At 35.3% G+C, this 16178-nt stretch overlaps 1 protein-coding gene across 1 annotated transcript in view; it reads right to left on the reverse strand.

Annotated features, from left to right (window-relative positions):
* The window catches only part of LOC136975843 (nose resistant to fluoxetine protein 6-like), a 28148-nt gene extending 12342 nt beyond the window's left edge, over window positions 1-15806 (reverse strand). Inside the window, exons 1-4 of the mRNA XM_067270985.1 lie at window positions 15470-15806; window positions 10998-11248; window positions 10731-10854; window positions 9938-10025 (exon numbers count right to left, since the gene is read on the reverse strand). Coding sequence (XP_067127086.1) covers window positions 9938-10025; window positions 10731-10854; window positions 10998-11248; window positions 15470-15755 — 749 coding nt within the window. The 5' untranslated portion in view covers window positions 15756-15806. The remainder of the gene's footprint in view (window positions 1-9937; window positions 10026-10730; window positions 10855-10997; window positions 11249-15469) is intronic.
* Window positions 15807-16178: the final 372 nt, after the last annotated feature.

Consider the following 16178-nt stretch of genomic DNA (forward strand, 5'->3'; position numbering starts at 1 on the left):
GACAGAAGATTTGAAAGATGGGGGAAATCGGAAATTGCACAGTGAAAAAAGGCGTTATAGAAAATTGAAAAAAATGCTAATATCAGGAATGTCACTGTAAATGTAAAGAAAAATCGTATTATCTGTTCGAAGAATGACCTTGTTTGGTTCGGAAAACCCATGTTTCCGAACCATTCAAAATCACTATCTAAAGATTTGATAAAATTGTTTTTTTGAAAACAGGAGCAGAAATAAGACAAAAATACACGCTTTCACAATGTTCTAGAAAAGAATGTGGATTTCATTTTAGACTAAAAAGTCGTTCAATGATCAGGTTTGAATTAGAGCAAGAGAAAGAAATTCGTTCTTATCACTATAAATAAAGGAAAAAAACAACATAATAAGATATCTATTAAGACATTCAGGTAAAATGAAAATATTATTTCAGTGAATGATGAAAGGAAAAATGTTGGAGGTCGATCTAGAATGAAATATACCCAATTCCGTTTTTACACGGTTTTCATTTAACACGGTCTGAGAAACAACGATTCCGTTTTTATACGATTTCATTCGATTTAGCATGATTAAAAAAAAGCTATTTGATTGAAATTTTAAAGAAATTTATTTTTATTAACCGTAATCTTTTAGAAATTTTTTTCTATCTGTTACTGTACTGTATTTATAAAATAGTTAGGAAATTCCCCTTTCTAATTTATTTTTATAGCAGCTTAAGTATACTGAACTGTATTTTTTAATTTTTAATATTTTCTTAAGTACAACAAGAAAAATTATTAATTAATAATAAAACTATTTTATTTTTTCTTTTCACAATACGATTTCATTACATTCCGCGATTGTCCAATGTCCTTGAGACGCATGCGCCACGAATTCAAATTTAACCGACGATCTCTTATCGGCAGTGCTGGTTACCAGTTCAAATCGACCAATCATGTTCCTTACATGATATCACCGTGACACTGGACTAATCCATTAACACCTGCAACTAATTTCAAAAGTTGGAGAAGTCTTTTGTTTAGTTTCAATAAAATTGGACGTGTTCTTATATAAGCTGTTGACTAAGTAACATAAAAAAAAGTTTAAATCGATAAGAATACGGGTAAGCCATATTTATATACAGTACATACAGTATACATATTCGAACTTATTGATATCTTTATTAAATTTTAGGGCCCTAAGAAAAATGTCATTTTACTTTAACTATTTTTTACAGGGTTGAAGGATATGGAACTAATCCCCTTTTTTTCTTATGTACTTCGTGTCTTTTTTTACACGGTTTTGTCTGGAACGATACGTTTCAGACAAAACCGTGTAAAAAAAGAATTGGGTGTATAGTAAAAGGCAGAACACGTTACACGATTATGTTCACCATTTCTGTGAATAAAGAGAAAAAAAAAGAAGCAAAAGCAGTTGGTGATTTAAACCGGAATATTGAAAATACAGAAATCAAGACAAACGATATGAATTGAAGATGAAAATGAATTTCTCTTTAATATCATGTAATGTGATTCAAAATAAAACAGATTTAATTGGCTATTTTCTTTGTTAAACTTATTTTCTGTCATAAAATTATTGGTTAAAATTATTTTTAATCAATTTATTATCGGTTATCAAAAAAGTATATTATTCATATTTTATATTGCATCATCAATTTGTTCAACTTTTAATTAAGCTGAAGTTGTCAAGAAAATTTAATCGATTTAAATTATCTCAAAATTCATCTAAAAGAAAATAAGCATTTGGAACACTTTCTTTCCCAAAATCCAACATGGAGGCGATCCCAACAAGAAAATATTTTAATCTTAATCTTAAAGTATTAAGATCGGTAATAAAATATAAATATATTAAAGTTAGACGGCTAAAACGTAATTAAAAGAAATTCAAAGTTCAAAAAGAAAGATTATTTAAATGATAAAGATGAAAATATTAATTACAAAGAGTTAAAGAATTACACAACTACAAAAATTAAATAAATTAATTAAAACTAAAAAGGAGCTCATCCTAAATAGCAGTAATGACCGTACATCTAAAATAAACATTCAACTTAAAACCCATAAAGTTAGGATCATAATAAACTTTAAATATGCAATAGCATATAAACTAGAAGAATTTTTAAAGCAAAGACTTAAATAACATCAAAATTCTAGATTCGCCATATATAGTACAGATGAGCATTTGAAAGACATTAAGGATTTAAATATAAAAAATACATTTAAAATCGCTGGTTTAGATATTGTTGATATGCACCCCTAGATGGCATGGGAAATTGTTGAAGAAAAATTAAAACAAATTAATGTAGACCGTTTTTCACGATCATTGTTTATCGAATAATTGTAACATAGATAACACTAATGCAAAAATTTTACATAAAGAACAAAACACATAATTATAGCAGGAAATTTAAGGAAAGTTTTGAAATCTTAAACGCCAAAAATTGTAATAAGATAGGTTGTTCTCTGTAAATTTCTTATAAATATAAAGAATATGAAGTTAGATTATAATTTTGTAAAAGAGAGTGTAAAAATTTATCTAGGCCAGCGCTCTCCAACTTATCATAGCCCGCGGGCCATATTTTCTTCACCAAACATTTCGAGGGCCAAGAAGGTTGATAAATGAAAAGTCAGTTTATGTTAATTTAAAAAAATATTTTATTTATACTAAAAAGAAAACTTTAAAATATTCGTAATATATTAATGAGAACATTGTGGCTGTAATTGTTTTGCAACAATATCTTTTATGTCCGCATCAATATTTCTTGCGGCAAATGTAATTATATCTTCAAGAGCGGAATCTTTCAAACTGTTTCTATATTTTGACTTTATATATTTCATATCGGAGTATGCACGCTCGCAGATATACGTACTTCCGAACATTGATACAATTTGAAGTCCAAAATCTCTCAATTTTTCATGTTTCTCTTTATCTAAAAATTTGAATATTTCTATTCCAGTTACTCCACGAGATGTAAAAAATAGGTCAGCCTGCAGGTCGCATAATTCTATTTGATATTTAAGATCAACGGAGTTAATATCAATATTAATTGGATCATAAAATAAATCAATAGACGGTTTAAGTTCATCAAATTGAGAAAATCTTTCATTGAAATCTGTAATTAGCATATCCAATTTTTATAGAAATATTTTAAAATTCACTTCTATATTACATTCTTTCATTTCTTCGTAGATCTCTTTGCAAGATTCAAAATGAAATAAATTATTTTGCTCCAAATTAAACCTTAACAATTTTAATTTGTTTCTAAATCCAGTAACATATTTATAAAGGCAACACACATTTTGATCTTGTCCTTGCAAGGATTTATTCAAAATATTTAAATAATTTGTAATGTCCGTTAAAAAAGCGAGCGAATAAATAAAATTTTTATCAACTAAATTTGCTGTCAAATTTTCATCGACGGCAATTTCTATGAGGAAAAGATGAACTTCTTTTCGAAGTGTAAAGAATCTCCTCGAGCACTTTCCAGCACTTAACCAACGAACGTTACTATATAAAAGCAGATCTCCATACTCGGTTTCCAATTCATCCAAAAATGTTTTAAATTTTCGGTCTGTAAGAGAACGATTTCCGCCGCGAATGAAATTAGTAATTTTGCAAACCTTGTCCATTACGTCTTTTAGTTGTAGGGATAAACCACATAATGCCTCCTGATGGATAATACAGTGTAACATACGACGTGTTATTCCTTCTTTTTGCAAAAGTCCCGCGAGCCCAATATTTTTGCCCCGTCATAGCTCTAGCATCGTCGGTTACAATAGCAGTGCATTTGTCAAATCCGCTATACTGCTCTACTGCACATTTTAATCGTTTGTAAATATCTTCACCTTTTATTGTTCCGTGTAATGATTGTAATGTTAAAAGTTCTTCGAATAATTATAGTTTTCATTTACAGTTCTTATAAAGATAAGCATTTGTCTTGTATCGGAAATGTCTGCGCTTTCGTCCAATGCTACCGAAAAATAGCAGCAACTGTTGATTAGGTTTTCTAATTTATTAGTGACACGCATGCTAATCTCGTTTACACGTCGGCTTACGGTCTGGTGAGAAAGTGATACTGTTTGTAATTTTCTTACCATTTCGTTGTCATTAAATGCTTGAGCCATTTTTATGGCACATTTTTTAATTAATTCTCCATCCAAAAATGGCCTCTTTGCCTTTACTATTTCTAAACAAACTTTAAACGATGCAGCTACAGATGCTTTTTGAAATTTTGGTTCTTGATTAAAATAATTCGTTTGATGATCCAGCTGCTTTTTAATTTTTTTCACTAGTGGTATTTTCGTGTCTCGCGTGTACGAATGATACTTTTTTTCATGCATGGAAAGATAATGGCGCTTCAAGTTATATTCTTTACACACAGCTATGATTTGTAGAACATTCCAAACACTGTGGTTTACCATTCTTGTTCAGAATAAATAAATAATCTATCTCCCAGCGATCTTGAAATTCTCGATTTTCGAGGTGTATTTTTCTTTTATTAGTAGCACTCATATTCAGTAATTATTTTGATAAATACATGAATATGAAATTAAGTTAATAATATTATAACACAGTCACCCCTCAACAAATTCTACACAAGACTGCACTCGCACCATTGCATGAATCAACCAAATAGCGCATGGTAGTGTGCGCATCACGTGCGCCAACCATAGATAAACAACAACCAACCACAAATATAATATGTGGCGCCAACGTTGAGCCAACCATCATCAGACGTTAAACGGATTGCTGCTGTATTCAGCCAGGTTAAGTGAAGTTACGCAAACTAAATAGTACCTACTTTATGTCGTGGCTATAATTTGGCTATAGGAGGGCGGCGGGCACATCTCTGCGCTGAGAGGGCGCTTTTGTACCATTGAACCACGAGGTGTGCTTGTTACCTTTCATGTCGAGCTGGTGAAACCTTTATAGTTGACAATAAAGTTGTTATGTTGTTAAACGATTAGATTAATTGAGAACATAGATATCCTAGCATGCGACATTAACGTAACAAAGGGTTATGGGCCCAGGAAGAAAATTCCAGCGTTGATGCAACTGGATTGAACGACCAGCCACGGTAAGCCTAAATTTGCTATCCTAGAAACCGAACCTTTATAACGAATAGAATGGCCGAAATAGGACATGGTCAGTTACCGAAGTTTACGGGTAACAATTTCACAAGCTGGAAGTACCGTATAATGGCCATCCTAGAAAGTAGAGATCTGGGAAATCTGTTAATAGACGACCCACCTACGGATCCCGCCGAAGAGGCGAAATGGAAAAAAACGGACTCACAGGCCAGAGGCATTTTAACATGCGCGATGGATGACACACAAGTGGCCCTTATCTTAACGTGTAGAACGGCAAAACAAATTTGGACCCACTTAAGAGAAAGATATGAAGGGGACCTAAGGAAACAAGCGATAGAGGCCAGAAACAATGTGGCGAGATTAGTAATGAATCGTGACGAGACATGGAGAGATTATCTATTAAGAGGAGAAAAACTTCTAGAGAGTGCTAGGATAATGGGAGCTCAAATAGAAGACGACGAATTTATCACCGCACTATTGAAAGGTTTACCGCAAAAGTACAACCTAATAGCCATGCAATTCGACAACTTAAAGGACCCCAAGATCTCCGATGTGAGAAAAACCTTTGAAAGATATGAAGAAAGAAATGGGCCCGAACAGAGGGAAAACCTCGCAGCCTACAGAGCATATCACCCACCGAATTATAAAACCCCAAAAGACAATGCACAAAGAAAATCTCGAACAAGGGAAATGCTATGCTACATCTGCCGTAAACCAAATCACAAGGCAATTGAATGTTGGTTGAACCCGATTAACAAAGCAAGGAATAGAGACAAACGAGATAACTACTTCGATCTCGATAACCGAAGATCAAATTTCAAAACTTCTAAAATAGCTTGGGAAAACTCAGCTAGAGAGGACGATAACCGACAGAGAAAGGGAAAATCAGCTAACGAGGATAACAACCGACAGAGATTAATGACTTTAAACACAAACGGTGAGCCAGATACATGCTGGATCATAGACAGTGGGGCGACCAGTCACATGACCCCAAATCGCCAATGGTTAGAGAACATGAGTGAAGACAGAAAAACAATCACCATGGCCGATAATAATGTCATATACTCAGAAGGCATAGGAGTCGCAGAAATAAGAGACGAAAACTCTAATAGATTACTTCTTGAAGACGTACTATACACCCCAGATCTGAGCAACAATTTAATTTCTGTAAACAAACTGGCAAAGGAAGGAATCAAGATAATCTTCGACGCCGAGAATTGTAAAATACTTGACGAAAGAGGAAATGTCATCATGTTGGGCAAGAAGTGGAAAGACCTATACACTGTTAGACTCAGGACCCCCAGCCACGAATACAGTATGAAATCCCACCATAATGACTGGGAGACCTGGCATAAGCGTCTCTGCCATATCAACGGAAATTACATGAACATTTTAGCCAAGAACGAGATGGTACACAAATTCCCACTCGTACCACAATCCAACACACCGGTATGCGATACCTGCATTCGAGCGAAGTTCACCAGGAAGCCCTTTAAGCCAGTGATCACAAAACAATCAAAAAATCCTCTCGATCTCCTACATCTTGACTTAGTCGGACCCTTTAGAGATGAATCAATGGGAGGAGCAAAGTACGTACTCACCATTGTGGACGATTACTCAAGAAAACTTTTCACCAAATTCTTAAGAGCCAAATCCGAAACGCCGGAAGAAATCATAGACTTCATAAAAAACGTCGAAAACGCAACTTCGAGAAAGGTCAAACAAATCAGATCTGATAACGGGGGAGAATTCCTTAACGAAAACCTAAGGACATTTTTAAAGGATAAGGGTATTAACCACCAACTGACTAATTACTACTCCCCTGCTCAAAACGGCGTGGCAGAAAAGGCCAACAGAACTCTTATCGAGGGTACCACAGCGCTACTAATAGAAGCGGAACTGCCAAAAAACTTCTGGGCTGAGGCAATGAATTGCTTCACTTATGTACGCAACCGGACACCCACCCAGAACGACATGAAGAGGACCCCCGAGGAATTGTTCTCTGGTAGAAAACCCACTGTAGGACACTTGAAAGTATTCGGCTGTAAAGCATATTATTGGATTCCCAAGATGAAGAGAAGTAAACTTGACTCAAAGGCGGAACTAGGAATCTTTGTGGGATACTCATCCTGTAGGAAAGCCTACCGAATATTCGACCCTACCACTACGACCGTAATCGAGTCACGTGATGTAAAATTTCTAGAAAACCAAAAGGGCAAAGACCTCCAAAAACAAGCGAATCCAACGCAGGACTATACCCTAGTCGATATAGAGAGACAGGGCACCGATTCAACTTCTACAGCTCAGGACATAGAGGATACAGAAGTCACAAATCCTGATAACGAAATCGAGACAGATTACGACCAAAATGAACTTATAGAGGAAACCCACTCTCCAATTGAAGGGAAAAGACCTAGACCACCTCTAAATTTTTACTATGAACCACCTCTAAGTGACTCCGATGTCGAAGAAGACATACCAGAGGACACAAACGATCCAACATATCGACCCAACAACAGAGTCCTGTTATCAGAAAGCAAAGTCATAATCCCGAACAGTTACGAGGAAGCAATGAACCTACCGAGCAAGGACAAATGGATTGAAGCCATGCAAAAAGAGATGCAATCATTAAAGGCTCACAATGTATGGGAAACTGTAACCCTACCAGAGGGAATAAAACCGTTAAAATGCAAATGGGTATACAACATCAAGCTCGACCCCTTGACCTCATGCACAAAATACAAGGCCAGACTAGTAGCCACGGGATGCTCCCAAAAGTACGGAATTGACTTCCACGAGACGTTCTCACCCGTTATGAAAGCGGATAGTCTTAGAGGACTTTTGATATACGCTGCTATGCACAACTATGACGTCAACCACCTAGACATAGAAACGGCATATCTGTACGGAAGGTTAGACGAAACAATATATATGGAACAACCCAAGGGATACGTAGAAAATACGAAAATCCAAAGGCAAGTATGCAAATTGAATCAAGCCATATATGGATTAAAGCAGAGTGGCCGAATCTGGTATCAAACACTCAACAAATATCTAATAGAGATCGGCGCAAAGAACTTTCAAACTGACAAGTGTGTGTACATCTATAAACTAGGCACTAGAAAAGTTATCCTGGGAATACATGTAGATGATATAATAACTATATCTACTGACAGGAAGATCTTACAGGAACTACTAGAAAAACTACGAAGAAAATTCAAGGTCAAAGAAAGTCCAGACACGAAGAATATTCTAGGCATGGAAATAATAAAAGGAAAAGGAGAGGTAGTAATCAAACAACAAAATTACGTAAAGTGCATACTAGAGAAATACTCAATGCAAGACTGCAAGCCAAGAAGTACCCCACTTGATCCAGACGTTAAACTGGAAAAATATAACGACTCAAAACCGTGCGATCAGAAGTTATATCAAGAAATGCTAGGCTCGTTGATGTTCCTGGCAACGCGCACGAGACCCGATATAGCGTGTGCAGTAACCCTGCTCTCAAAATATACCAAAGATCCAAGAAACATTCACCTGACTGCATTAAAGGGCGTACTCAGATATCTAAACGGAACACAATCGACGGGACTGCGCTTCACACCAGACAGACTAGATGTCAAGGGCCTCTCTGACGCCAGCTGGAGAACCCCCCCAGAAAAGAGTATAACGGGATACGTATACTCGATAGGAAAGAACATATTAAGTTGGACTTCGAAGCAGCAACCCGTTACCCCTCTTTCGACTTGCGACGCCGAACTATACGCTTTAGGAAGCTGCGCCAAAAAAGGGATTTGGATTAAATTCTTTCTGGAAGAACTGTTTGGGAAATTGGGAATAATCCAATTGCTATGTGACAACCAATCTGCGATCTCCATAGCAAAGTCAGGCTACACGAGTAACAACTCAAACCATTTAATTAGACTGGCGTCATATCTAAGTCAACAGATAGAAGGAGGAACATTTCAACTTAAACATATAAAGACCGAAGAAAACGTAGCCGACGCCTTCACAAAACCGTTAAGCCGACCGAAGTTAAATCTGTTCGTCAAAGACAATTTTTTGTATATGTGAACGCCGCACCCAATCCATGGCCAAATTAGGCAGGGAATCTGTCGTGGCTATAATTTGGCTATAGGAGGGCGGCGGGCACATCTCTGCGCTGAGAGGGCGCTTTTGTACCATTGAACCACGAGGTGTGCTTGTTACCTTTCATGTAGAGCTGGTGAATTCTTTATAGTTGACAATAAAGTTGTTATGTTGTTAAACGACTAGATTAATTGAGAATATAGATATTCTAGCATGCGACATTAACGTAACACTTTAAATTCAAATTAGATTTAAATTTTCACATAGTAAAATAATTTTAATATTAATAATAATAATTCAGTAACAAATTTATTCACAGTAAACTGCACTCGCGGGCCGTAAAATTAATTTGACGGGCCGCCAGTTGGAGAGCCCTGATCTAGGCAGATGTAAGAAACTGCATTACTTTTATACATGTGTACGCCTTTCAAGTTTGTAATGGGACGTCTCGCAAATGAATTTATACATTTAGATATATTTTTGTACAAAAAGCTTCGGTGTATGACGTTACTTTGTTAAAAAATTTAATGTACACCCTTTTTAATATTTAGTTGGCTGATGAGGAGCAGTGTGAGCCCGAAACGTGTAGTAATACTCGTATCAACTGAATAAAAATGAAAAAACGCCAAGTGTTTTAGTAGCAGCACATTTTTGTGTTTGAGAGCCAAAGCAATTATAAAACACGATTTCGGAAAATAAGTTGAAGTTATGTTCATACATGTGACGTTCTTAATTTATTATAATTAGTTTAATAAAAATTTACTTACAACGATATCAATTGCCCGTTACTGTATTCAATGCGTTCATCTTTGATTTTGCAATATTCGACATTCGAGTCTACCGCTGTCCCTAATACTAAAAAATAAAGAACGTAGTTAAACACTTATATAAGTTCATAAATTAACTTTTCGGAAATGAAAATTTAATTTACAGCTTATATTATATTTAATTTATCAAATAAAATGGCATTCAAAATGCGTTTCTTTCCCCCTCGGCTGTCTGAAGGATAAAGATTAAATTATTGTAAAATCGAATTTATCTAACGGAAGGACAAGCATTTGAAAGAAAGCCGATCTCTCAAAACGGTGCTTCCCTACATCGCAAGGAATTTCAATAGGAACTTTCTACTCTATTTACGTCTGAAATGTCTGACGAGACGTCAGTCAATTCTTTACGAAGTCGTAACAGAATCTGTCATTGTCAGCATTTCACGTATTACAGTTACTACTTCTTTATAAAAGTAGTATAAAAATAGCTACTTTTTCACTTTATACAAATGACTCTTGCTAATCCTAACTAGTTATTATAAAGAGTTCAAGGGTTACTGAATTGTAATTTTAACAATTTTTATACTGAATTCGGTATTTCTATCGACATTAAAATACATTGTATATAAAAATAATAAATTTACAAAGTTATTATGGTTTTTTAGTGTGATTTTGTTTTGTATTTGGCTAAATATATCGATCAGAATTGATTCAATTCCAAAGGAGAATTGGTTAAAGCGTGTTCGAATTTACGAGAGTATTTCGTATAATTACAAAATATCAAACGACTTACTCCAATTCCCAACGTTTTTTAAGTCTTCGTTACTACATGTACTCGGAATGCACACATCCAAACGTATTCCCATCTTCATTTTGGCTACATCTACATTCAAGTAGTCATCGAACTTCATTGGTTTCTAAAAAATTAATTAATTCAGTATGAAAATTTCTTAGGAATTATTTTATATACAACTTTGTTGTATAAATAAATTCAACTGGCAAACTTACACCAAACTGTATTAATCCATCGAAAAATTTCTTCTTAAAGTTTAATACTTACAACAATCTCTTTTGCTATTTTAATTAATGAATTATTTTCGAACTTATGAATTGATTTTGTAATACGTTTTAGTGATTCATCTATTCCAATTGTCAGGGCACAGTATTTGCCTCGAACCTGTTCACTTCGTTTACCGCTAATTTCTTCTTCATTTTGAGGAATTTCTATGCTCAAACACTGGTCATAATCCCCTGCTAGCCACTGTGTCATTCCTAACATTCCTGCCGGAAGTTTTCCGAAAGAATCAATCACTGAAAAAAGCAAATACATAAAATTAACGCTATCTTTATGTATTACGTGTTTGATAAACCAAATCGAAAGAGAAAATAATTATACTTTCTCGGGCAGATTCACAGTACAGAGATTCTTCGATACACGTGGTTAATTACTACCACACAAATAGCGCGCAAACGAAACCGCAAACGTAGGTGCTAACAATAAACCTCTATAACCGAAACTTGTACATTTAAAATTGATTGGAAAAAGCGGAAACGATGACTACCAAAGATTTACTACAAAATACAGTGTAGATTCACAAGTAAATCAAGTTTTAAAAACATGGCAAACATATTTATCAAAAGAAATCCTCACTGTTGGAACAAACGGACATATCATTCGAAACTTTTGTTCGTTTGTTCCAACGATTTGAAAATATTTTGAACGTTTTGTGAGATAAATACTTTAGGAGGGACTGGCAGGTGGTGACAGCAACTCTCCTAAAAAAGTAAACCTTGATTAAAAATCTCAACCTACAGGTTGGAGGTTGAGATGTGGGCCCAGCTCTCCCATTCTACAAAAAAAAAATAAATAAATAAACGTAGAAGCTCAGAAGCCCAACACAAATAAGCCGGCTGGATATTTGGGACGACAGCAAAGGCTACGGAAAAAAACAATGATTATAGGAACATGGAATGTGCAAAGTATTAATAATAAAAAGAGACTAATTATGTCGGAATGAAACAAAATACAACAGGATATTATGTATTAACAGAAACCAAAAAGAAGGAACAGGTAGTGGTAATAGAGGATAAATATCTACATTTTTACAGTGGAGTGCCAAAAGATACTGGATCAGAAAAAGCAGTTTCTGTTCTGATATAGAGGAAATGGAAGGAAAGTGTTACTTCTTGGGAAGCATTAAATGAAAATATCATTACAAATAATTTAAAGCTATTTGATAGAAATATTACAATTTTGGAAATGTATGCTTTAAATGACAGTTAAAATAAATTAGGTAAAGATAAATTTTTTGAGAAATTAAATATTAAAATAAATAATATTGGCAACAATAGAGAAATTGTAATGGCAGGTGATTTTAATGGCCGAATTGGTAAAAAGCGTAAGAACCAAATAGTTGGACCTTTGGAGAGGATACAATAATTGATAATTTGAAAGATTAATTGAACTGTGCATGCAAAACTCATTAAAAATAACAAATGGTTATTTCTAGCATAAAGATATATGTGAAAATTCGAACCCGCCGGAACCATGCCGTTAATAATAAAATTATTTTATTACTTGGTTCCCACAGAGAAAATATGAATCAGGAGGAACAAGAGTCGAAAAACGCGGGTTGGTAAAACTGGAACTTGTGACCGAGAGAATAAAAAGGCGACGACAGAGAAAAGGGGGGTCGGTTACGTTTGTCTTTTAGACTGTGCGTGTGCGGACACAATCGAGGGGAACCGCCTAAAATCAACGGAATAGTGTCGACTACGAGGACCGACCCGGATCACGAGGTATGACCCGAATTTATGTAAACTCTCCCTCCGCGAATCCGGAAAGAGGCGACCGTCGCACGCCCCTTCTGTAATTATCTTGCTAGCTTAAATAAATTTTTGTTGTTGTTATTATCCGTTGGCTATGTCTTTTATTCGGGTATCGTCTCCGCCGCTCTATCGTCGGACCCATCCACTTCCTCCACTCGCCTAAAAACGCGTAACGCGTAACACTTCAGAACCGCCATCTTGACGTGGGCAGGTCTAACGGACCTGTGAGCCGAAAAAAGGAGGAACGAGACTCCGTCCGCCTCCCGGCGCCCACATATATATAAACACACTCGACATCAAGACAAAATTCAAAATCAATATTGGACTATATCATTGTGAAACAGAATACTGCACTATTAGTCCAAGATGTCAGAGTTTTTAGCGGGATTGATTGTGGAAGTGATCATTATGTGATTAACAGTAAAATAAATTTTCTGTACTTTAAAGTTGACACTAGTATCAATAATGAGTTATAAGGGACAGAATTACAAATTCCAAGATATAATCTACTCTCTTTACAAAGTGAAAGTACTCAACTATTGTACCAGAAACGACTAGATGATAAATTAGAGGAAACTAACTTTGATACAGTACAAGAACAATACAATCATATAGTGCAGAGTATACATCAATCGGCTAAAGAAGCATTAGGAGAAGTTAAAAATCAGGAACATCAGAAAATGTGGGAGACTATACGATTTTGTTGAACAAATGATTAAACTGTTGTTTTGTCATTTTTTCCTAGGTAAGTCTAGTTTATAGTTATGTCCCAGGCTCGGAAGAGGAAGACCTTTTCTCCAACCGTTCCTGAAAGATCAATAGCTAGGTTTAGAGGTGAGAATCCTTCTGGTGAAGGGAATGTTGCGAATTTATCACTGGACTCAAATTTTCATGTGGCAGACTGAGTTATGTTTCTATTGCGATTGCATGTTTCGTTGAATGGTAAGCTTGATGAATTTATCAGAAGATTGGATCACTTGACAGAGTGGATCAAGAATGTAGATGAGGCCTTCATTGATTTCGAAGTGGGTTGGGGAAAGTTGAGTCAAAGGTTGGAGGGGATGTAATTAATGTCGGGCATTCGCTGGATACGGATAAAATTTTTACGAAATTGACTTCTTTTGAGAGGAGACTGGATGCCGTGGATGATCAGAGAACGATGAATAATGTGTTATCCAGAGATTGCGAGAGAAGAAAGAGGAGTCGTCTTTAGAAATATTTGATACTGTTAATTCTTTTGCGGTTAATACTTTGAATTTATCCTCGTTGCATATTGTTAACGCGCATCGGGTTGAGAAGAGAGTTGGAGATAAACCCAGACCATTGATTTGTCAATTTGGTTTTTTTAGTGACAAATTACTGTTTTAAAAGGCTGTATTTGAGAGTCGAAATCTTAGTGTCGCTGTGTATGACGATTTCTCTAAACGTATAAGGGAATTTAGATACAACCTAATGGTATTTAAGAAGAAAAAAAGGGTAGAAGGTGCAAGAAGTGTTCACTTAAGTTATGATAAGTTATTGGTAGATGAAGTTCAGTATAAAGTTGATGAAGTATGAGCAAGGTGGTACCGATCTGATAGCAACCATTAATAACATCTGTGTTTTCTATCATGGCGTGGAATCGTGCTGGGTTTGGTAATAAACCGCGGTTTTTTTGGTGTTATTTATTGAAGTATGATGTTTTCTTTTTATCGGAAACTTGGTTTATTAAAGGCGAGAGTAGATGAGAATGTATTGTCGTTGATGCTCTCAGAGGTTCACAGTAGAGTCACAGTACGGTTCACACCTATAATTGGTTGGTTGCTTTGTATGAAATCTTTTTTGAAACTTAATATTATTTATAGAGATAGTTATATTGTATTGATTAATATTTTGCTACCATTTGGGAAGTTTAATGTTTGTTTTGTTTTTATGCAGGAACAAAGGTGGCAAGAAATTTTTGATACATTGTTCAGGTTTGAGGTCAACGATTCGAATTCAATTTGGTTGGGTAACTTTAATGCACGGACCGGTGACCATAATGTGATTTCGACAAGTATATATGATAGTTGTGGTATTCTTGCTAAAAGAGAAGTAGAACCTCCAAGGATGTAAGTATGAATGTGAGAGGATGGAAAGTTTTTGGGTATTGTGTGGATAACGATCTAATAATTCTAAATGGTAGCGCTTGTTACATTACAGCACGGAGAAACTAGGTTCAATGTTCAAATGTAACGAACGTTGAAAATGAGTGAGAAAACCTTTCAAGCAGAAGCGTTACAAGAAAACGGTCTCTTAAGGACCTTTTTTTTTCGTAACGCTTCCAAAAATGTATGGGCTACTTTACATACATAGCCATCTATGGCCTGCACAAATTTCATGAATTATTTTTGCCGCGAAACTTTTTACGACGATTTATTAACTAGCTAATTAATTGCGCTATTGTTTTTTATGGGAATTTTTTATCAAATTAATTAAATCGTTCCAAACTTCTATTGGACCGATTTGACGTGGGTAAAATTTTTTAAACACTATTGGATGTTTTCTATGACATCAGCAGTTCGTTTTTAATTTTTATTCTAGTAGAAGTTTTATATATATACCTTTTAACGGTTCCCCGGGGCACGGTTTATAAGGAACTTTCATCCGCGTTATACGAGGCATACCTGTGTATATAAATCCTACCTTAAGTTCTAATAATTGAAAACATTGAAGTTTACTTACTTCGAAGAGGCCACTCTTTCAGTTTCATCAGGTCTTTCAGGAAGAGAGTGGAAGACTTCACGCAAGGTGCAGATACGTTCACTTCTTCAAAAATTCTCATCAGGTAAGGAAGACTCTGCTTTAAAACAGACTTCAAAGCGGTTTTGATTCGCATCTCTGCAGTTTCTAACATCCTCGACGTTTGTTCGAAATCATCGCCGTCCTCGGGATTTGTATTGTTGCACTTCGCGTAACACGAGAATATCGTCAAGAGTAAGAAGAAACTAAAAATCCTTTCGTACTTCATTTTCGGAGCTTTCTCTGTCTCGATGAACAACTTGGAAGTGACCTTGCATTTACTCTCGTGACAGAATTTATTAAATTGCGTTTCCCGATTAAAAAAACTGACTTATTCGATGAGAACTACTTTTTTGAACTTATATAAAATGATTTGTTTTCTAAAATACAAATTACCAGGTAAGTTTTAGACGTTTTAATTATTCTTGGTGTTAAAGTGAGACGATTATTCTTTAAATATTAAAAGAGAAATAATTAACATCGTATTTAACATTTTGAAGATATAATTGTTTTTTTCACTATCCAAGGGCAATGTGTTCGGCTAGCAAATGCAAATCGTCGAGTTGCGTGACAAAATATGGTAATTAAAGTACTTGCTTCTATTGCGATTATTTCAAAAGTTATCTGCAAAAAATAAAAAACCGCGCATTGA

This window comes from Centruroides vittatus, unplaced genomic scaffold (genome assembly GCF_030686945.1).
Source record: "Centruroides vittatus isolate TY-2023 unplaced genomic scaffold, ASM3068694v2 contig_390, whole genome shotgun sequence".
NCBI classification, from domain to species: Eukaryota; Metazoa; Arthropoda; class Arachnida; order Scorpiones; family Buthidae; genus Centruroides; species Centruroides vittatus.